This window comes from Poecilia formosa, unplaced genomic scaffold, assembly GCF_000485575.1.
Source record: "Poecilia formosa unplaced genomic scaffold, Poecilia_formosa-5.1.2 Scaffold200, whole genome shotgun sequence".
Taxonomy (NCBI): Eukaryota; Metazoa; Chordata; class Actinopteri; order Cyprinodontiformes; family Poeciliidae; genus Poecilia; species Poecilia formosa.
This window is the reverse complement of record NW_006800139.1, coordinates 480,487-488,251: the sequence shown is the minus strand read 5'-3', so window position 1 is coordinate 488,251 and position 7,765 is coordinate 480,487. Positions and strand designations below refer to the sequence as shown.

At 34.2% G+C, this 7,765-nt stretch overlaps 1 protein-coding gene and 1 long non-coding RNA gene across 2 annotated transcripts; one reads left to right on the top strand and one right to left on the bottom strand.

Moving 5' to 3' along the window:
• Window positions 1-200: 200 nt before the first annotated feature.
• Window positions 201-7,230, top strand: rps21 (ribosomal protein S21). Its single transcript, XM_007566848.2, has 6 exons — window positions 201-288; window positions 640-721; window positions 2,325-2,388; window positions 4,292-4,363; window positions 6,690-6,745; window positions 7,165-7,230. Exons 2-6 carry the CDS (start codon window positions 672-674, stop codon window positions 7,172-7,174), a joined length of 252 nt encoding a protein of 83 aa, XP_007566910.1. The 5' UTR covers window positions 201-288; window positions 640-671; the 3' UTR covers window positions 7,175-7,230.
• On the bottom strand, window positions 5,329-6,495 carry LOC107838002 (uncharacterized). Its single transcript, XR_001664052.1, has 2 exons — window positions 6,276-6,495; window positions 5,329-6,218 (listed from the first exon to the last, which is right to left on the bottom strand). It is a non-coding gene; the product is annotated as an uncharacterized LOC107838002 (long non-coding RNA).
• Window positions 7,231-7,765: the final 535 nt, after the last annotated feature.

Genomic DNA, 7,765 nt, shown 5'->3' with positions numbered 1-7,765 from the left:
AAAATAAAAGCAATCTCCGATACTTCCTTAAACTATGTCTTCCTTGTTTTGTGTTTTGGTTCTGTTTGTGTAAAGTTGTATTTTCTGCAGAACATTGTTTAAAGCATCGTTTTTTTAATGAGGAAAACATGTAGACAAATTTCTGTGCACTTTGTCCAGGCACTTGGTGTTTGTGATTGTTGTTACAGCTAAAAACCAGCAGGTGGCGTTAAAAACATTGAGGGATTTTTTTTTTCCACTTCCGGAACTACAGCTCTTCCTTTTCCAGTCGGCCATTTGTCGTAAGCGGTGTGTATCTCCTCGGCTCTGGTTTCTAAACGTTTTAAAACTTCGCTTTCAGTTTATCACGGCAGTGTTTTATGGTAGTTGTTGTAGTTAATGTTATATTAAACTCTCTAGTTGTTATTTGTTGTCGCTAGCTGCTGTTATGTTGCGTGAATAAAGGATGTTCGTGTGTGTAAAGCAGCCACATGCGGCCGTGCTGTCCGCATGCTAACGGGGTTAGCCGCTAGCTGCTGTGTTGGTCCTTGATTCCAACACAGCATTTCTGCATTGTGCTTTTCAGCTTTCTAAAATCACATTTCCTTGAAACCATGCGGCTATAGAGCTCTCTGTTTAAGTTTTTTGTTTGTTTTCCAGGTTTGTAGTTGACAACCTGCACAACTTTCAAAATGCAGAATGACGCTGGTGAATTTGTGGACCTGTACGTCCCTCGCAAATGGTGAGTTTTTATAGTTATTCATCTTAACTGTAGCTTAATTTACACGATGCTATGTCGGTCAGTTTAAAACTAAAGCTGCATAATTATAAACATTCTCACGTTTCTGACTCAAAAGAGAATATATAATCATGAAAACTGACTTAAGAACTGCATGGTTTGTCATGTTTCTTATATAAAAGGCTCGCATTTTTCATTGCTTATAAAAGGCCCATTTTTGAGTAGAATGTTATTTTATGTGATGAAAATCTAAAGAAAATATATTGAAGTGGCAGGAAAAAAAGCAAAGGGTTGAATAATTGATCAACATAATTTTATTTTGAGGGGATAAAACTGTAAATCTCTTATAAAACATACTTGCAGAATCTTTAAACAAGATCTAATGTTTACTTCCCTTAAATAAAACAAAAAGTGGCGGTAAAACGGAGCTCAGGTTGACCTTGAATGGGACATTTTTTGTAATTTAGGGGTACATGTATATATTTTTCTTTTTTTATTCTTTAAAATAAAATGCACATTGTAAAAAATAATAAAAAGGCTTTGATCAAAAATAAAATAAAATGCATAAAGTGATAAATGCAATATAACGCTCCTCTAAATCTAGTAAATCTTTACAGGTAGTGATTTGCATCATCTGCTTGAATAAAAACTTTAAATGCATAATTCTCTTTTAAAGTAACGCTTAATGCTTTTTTTCTAATGTTCAAGCCTTTGACTTCTCTATAATCGAAGTGTGATGGAGCTGTACTGAATAAAATACTGTTATGTCAAGTGTCCTACTTTCTCTTCAATTACTTGGAATAAATAAGCTTTTATTTTTATTTCTTTATTGCTAAACTCACATTTGAAAGCATTTTTTTTATTTAAATCCTCAGGAAAATGAAGCATTTTTGTGAGATCTAGTTTTGGAGAACAACCATAGAAACATCCTTCAGTTTAAAATCATCTAAACGGAGCGTGTTCCGATGTGATGTAGTTTATTTTGCATTCACAGACAGATAATTAGGTTTCAGTTATCTTTAAGCCATAAATGATTCTTATACCTCTGGCAGATTCACATTTAAAATGACGTTTCTTTTAGAAGAGTTTCTGGTTCAATGCTTGTAAATTGAATTTTATACCACAAATTTAATCTGTTTCTAACCCTGCAGTCCTAGTTGGTCTGCTGCGTTTGCTTATAAAGAGAGGAGAGGTCAGATCTGAGTCACTCGCTGGCTGTTGAACAGCAGCTCATCGTCATTTCTTCTGCTGCTTTACCTGCTGGACAGCTTGTAGGGCAAGCTGTTTAACACTTAATAGCCATAGGGAACCTTAAATGTAAATCTGTCAGGGGTAGGAATAATTATGTACACCTTTGGTATGCCAGTTATTCTAAATTATCTAAGTCTCACCAGCTAAGTCTGAATTTTTAAAACTAAGGTCGACAATTTGAGGCGTTGTGAGGAAATTTTCCCCAAAAGTGTTACTTTTGGGTAACTTAAATGTACAAAAAACTAAAAATTGCAACTTCTCTACCAGAACATTCTGGGATTCAGCCGCCTGTTTAGTTCCAATAACAGTTTCTGCTCTGTCACAGACAGATCAACTAAATCTGTTGTTGTTGCAGCTCTGCGAGCAACAGAATCATCGGCGCCAAGGACCACGCCTCCATCCAGATCAACATCGCTGAGGTAAAGTCAGACACCTAGAAGAATATTAAAGCGTTTCGGTTCGTCTGGCCTGTTTGTGCCGTACTGGTGGTTTCTCTGCTCCGCTAAATTAAACTGAACTTTCAGTTTATAAAGGGATCTCAACTCCAGTTTCAGTCCAAGGCAAACCACTGTTTTTAGTTTTTTAAAATTACAATAGTTATTTTTACTTTCCAGATTTTGAAAGCCAAAAATATTCATACAAATTTTAAATTTAATATCTTTTATTTGGCTCAGAAGTCGGCATGGATTTGTGATTAATTTAAAAAGAAATCATTTCAAATATCGTCATCTGGAGGTTTTGACGATCAGACGCCAGAGCTGTGATGGATGTTGCAAAACTTTTTTTTATTGCTTTGTGTTGAGTAGATGAATGAAAACGTATCTAAGTCACTAACTCCATAAAAATAAATGTATACCTACATTTTGAAATAGTATTGACCGGGTCTGTCATGACACATTTTACTGGACGATAAATTGTCCCAGAAATTATTGCGGTAAATTATAATGTTGCTGTTTTAAGACCTTGTAATCTAATGTTTATGGCATAATATTGCAAGAACTCATTCTCAAAGATCTATAAATTTTAATTCTAATTGACATTTAACACTGGAAACTGGAAAACATTTTAAATATCCAAAATAAATAACTAAAACTACAAATAAAATGGATTATGAAGTCTCTGGAAACAAACTTTTCCTTCAAAAAGAAAAGGAAAAACACCAGACTGAAGATTTTTATCATCCAGTTTTTGGTAGAAAAGGAGAAAAGAAAAAAACAATAAATTATGCAAATGGGAATTATTCAGCTCATTTTAATTTATCATGTGATTGATTTAGCCACCATTATTTAATCTTGCATATCCTCTGTAGTTGTTTTCTTGCTGGACTTTTCTGCCAGTCAAACATTTGAGTTGCACGCACATCTTTGTGTTTTGACTGGCAACAAGTTGCTAATACAGGGTTTCTGCAGGTTTCACCAACTCAAGTTTAGGACTTTTAATATCTTAAAACCTTTATAAATGAAATTTAAAACCTGTATCATGACTAAAAAAAGTAGTTAGCTACCAACGGCATATTAGCAGCTAGACAGCAAGAAAAAACGAAACTGTTTTATTATTAAAAACGTTTTTTGTGTAGGGTGTCTGCATATCCTTAAATGTGCTAGCTAGTGAAGAAAAAGATTAAAAGGAATGGTAAATAAACTAAAGTAAAAATCTAACAAGATTTCTTGTTAATCTCACATTTCATTCATAATGCTCTTAAAAAGTCTTAAATTTGAGTTATTGAAACCATGACAAACTGACGCTCGATTCCTTTTATTTAGTTTTCTTTGGCAGATTTGGACAAACTTGATTCTCCCCATGAATTATCAGCCAGAAACGGGTTGAGATTAGAAGTTAGAGCTGCTTTCCTCCCTCTGGTGGTGACTTAGTGGTACTACAAGCTGGAAAGCCGCGCAGTAAAAACATCCGAACATCCATTGAATGTTTAACTGGTGAGCATGAAGGAGTTTTAGGTGTAATTTGCATAAATTTGGTTTCAACATTAAACAGCAGAATCTCCAGGCGGCTGTTGAGGAAAAAACCTGCGTTGCTGTCGAGTCCCTGTTGCTGGACGTTGATCATCAACCAGACTTTTGCCAACATGAAACAGAAACAGATTGATAAGTTTTGTTTTTGCTTCAGTGTCAGAGTTCGGCTGTAAACAGAGATGTTGTTGTTGTTGTTGGACTCTGTCAGCTGGCCAGGTCATACACTTCTGCTTATTTTAAACGCTTTCATGCATATGAAACCTTTCTGTTTCCACTTAGTGAGACGTTTTTCCCTTTCTAAAGGGTAAATATGAGTAAAAATGAGTTCCTCTGTTTGGTTTTCTCCCTTCAGGTCGACAAAGTGACCGGCCGCTTCAACGGTCAGTCCAAGACCTACGCCATCTGTGGAGCCATTCGCAGGATGGTACGTCTGCGGCTGCTGAACAACATGCAGAAACACAACTCACAGCAGATTTCTGCTTTTTTTTTTTTTTTTTTTTTTTTTTGCATTCATCAAACACAGAAATACATTTCTGCATGCACAGAAACTTATTTAAACTAAACTGTTAAAATATTTTTAGATTTTAGCTGGTAAACCTATTTCAAACTTAGTTTTTTTAACACAAGTATTCAAAAGATGAGATGGCAATAATATTGTAAAAAAAATTGAATAGAACAATGAATACAATGATAAAGACTAAATAATGGTAAAGAAAATTTCACACTAATTATTGATTTTTGGAGTTGAACTCGCCCAACACTTTTGCAGATTTTTCTTTTCACACAATATTAGAAATGTATTAAAGACACAAATAAGTCATTTTTTAAATAAGAAAATAAACATTTTATTGCCCACAATATAAAACCAGAATTACTTTAGTGAACATTTGATCATTTGTAGCAAAGGAAAAATATTTCAAACATCAACATTTCTGCTTGATTTAACTTCAGTACATTGCAGAACTAATCAGTTAATTTTTTCAGATAAACAAATTAAGAATTTATTTTTTTACAGAATTTGAATCAGGCAAAGCTAAAACTGCCACTTAAGGAGTTCTGATAGAACATATTTACAAATAAAGGATTTTTTCATCTTTAATGTAAATGTTTATAATTTTGTTCAGTTTTTTCTAAATTTCTCCTTTTCATTTGGTGATTAATCAGTAGCTAAATTAGTTTACAGTTATTTCTATAATCATTTAATCACCATTAATTTGATTAATCATTTCAGCTATAATGCTTTTAAGCTGATCTTTTCAGACATTTTTGTTAATTTGATGCATTTGATTTTTATTTTATTCTAGAAATAAATTCCCATGAACATTTTTAAAACTGACACCTTTCTTTTTAATTTGCTGGAGTATTAGTCAATGTTTTTTATTTGGTCGGGGTCTGGTTGGGTCAGAATTACGCATAAAGTGTGAAAAACATTCATATATTTATCTTTGATGTTCTGAAGGCTTAAGAACATCCAGTTCTAGTTTATTTTGATTGTTTTTTAGGACTTTTCTCTGTAACTTGTTTGTGAAGTTCCAGGTAAATGGACCCCTTGTTTTTAGCGCCAGGTGCTTTCAGACGGGACTCTTTCCACTCATAACCCGGCTCTGTTTCACTTCTTGTTGCTGTTTTTATTTCGTCTTACCTGTGGTACTTTCCTGTACATTAAACATCTGCTGCGTTTTGATTGGCTGAAGAACACGCAGGTTTATTGCTCACTGATTACCTTCCCCATGTGGAGTTCAAGCTAAAGGTTCCTCGTGTTAAAAGGAACCAAATTGGTTTCATAACTCTGTTCAAACAAAGCAGGACAGATGAACCAATAAGCTGTAGAGCAGCCATAAACGCTTTCAGCCTCTTAACAAAAACACCAGGACAGTCCGGCCCGCTTCCTGTTGGCGCTCCAAAACCCAGGAATGTGTTGAAGGCGTCGTACTTTAGACAGTCTTTTAAACTTTACTTACTGGCAGCTCTCAGAATGTGGAAACAAAGAGTGAGTGTGAACCAGAGCCAGGATCCCTGAGGGCGTTCAAACAGTCTGATCCGGCAGCAGACGGTAAACCTTCACTGGTTCTGACTGGGAACGTCACAGAAGAGAATCACTGGGGGAAAAATGGATTCTGATGTTTTATCTCAGAATTCTGGTGATGTTTTTAGTTTGTTTTTGCTTTTTGTTGATGTTTGTTCTTTTTTCTGAATTCTGACAAGAATATTTGTTTTCCCGGAGTATCCAGATGTTTTTTTGTTCAGAATTTTGACATTCGGTGCTCCAAATTCTGATGCTTTTTTTTCTTTGCTCCAAATTCTGACGCTTTTTTTTCTTTGCTCCAAATTCTGACGCTTTTTTTTCTTTGCTCCAAATTCTGACGCGCTTTTTGCTCAGAATTTTGGCGGCGCTTACGTCAGTTTTGACTTTTTTCTGTTCTGAATTCTGATGTTTTTTTCTTAGAATTCTCACCATTTTCTCAATTCTAACTTTAAGCTCAGAATTCTGACTTTTTTTCTCAGAATTTGAGAAAACATTCAGAATTTTGAGAAATCAACAAAATTCTGATTTAAAAATTTCAGATTTTTAAATCAGAATTCTGACATTTTAATTCAAAATTCTCTTGATTTTTCTCTTAATTTTGACTTTTCTCAGAATTGTGAGAAATGAGTCGGTTTCTTTTTTTCGTGGCCCTCATTCTCTTCCATATAAAGTGACTAAAATCAGTGGCCTCTGCAGTTTTTCCTAAACTTTCCTGTTTCTGCAGGGAGAATCTGACGACTCCATCCTGAGGCTGGCCAAGGCCGACGGCGTTGTTGCAAAGTAGGAATTTATTCTCTAGTTTTCTGCCTGAGACAATAATCACATTCAGATTATTATCCTGTAGACGTTTTAGTTTCATCATGTCAGCTGCTAAATGTCCTCTTTTAAATAAAGTGTTAATATAAAACTGCTCTAGTTGGACTAACGAACCAAGAATCTAACATGAACAATGTGGAAATATTTCGTAGAGTTTAATTCGTCTGCAAAAGATAAGTTTTATTCTTCCAAGTTATTAATTATTCTCTTCTGTGACAATATTTTAAATATAAACAGTAATTAGTCTGCTGATTACCTCAAATATTCAGTTACTGAAACGTAACCAAAATATCAGCTGGTTTTGCTGTAAGATGCATAAAGTTTATTTGTTTTGGTAATTATTTTATGCTCTAACTTTTCTTTTTTTTTATTCCGTCTTGCAGGAACTTCTGAGTGTCACGTTGGATGAATCTGGAACGTTTGTTAAATAAAATGGAAGAAAAAAGCAACATTTTGTTTGTGTTTCATTAACCAGTGAATATTTTGAACCTGTTTATTTGACCTGAGGCTGCAAGGCGACACGACGGATCAGCTTCAAATTGCTGCTTTTAACAGTCCTGACCTGTCAGATGAGTGGATTATCTGAGATTAGCAGATTATAAGTATAAAATAAGATGACATTTTCTTTTTAAGCTTTCTTCAGCAGTAAATATTTTTAGTCATCTGTATGTAAATATGTCTGTCATGGGTTCAATCTCAGCTGCGAGTAAATTAGAAACAATACATTTAAAAAATATAGGGTTTTTTTTTTTTTGGTTTTTTTCATGTTTTTTAGTGTTTTATTTAAAATGGAAGACCGTTAATCCTGGAAGAACGATTCCTGTTTTAAAGATTTTTACTATGTGACATTACATTCCCAGAAATTTTTGTTTGTTTGTGGTTTTCAAATCTTAACTTGTCTGTGAAAGTGTCCAAATTTCTGTTGGAGTTATCGGCTTTAAATAATATTTGGTCTATACTTGGGTCTGCAGTGTTTATAATCCA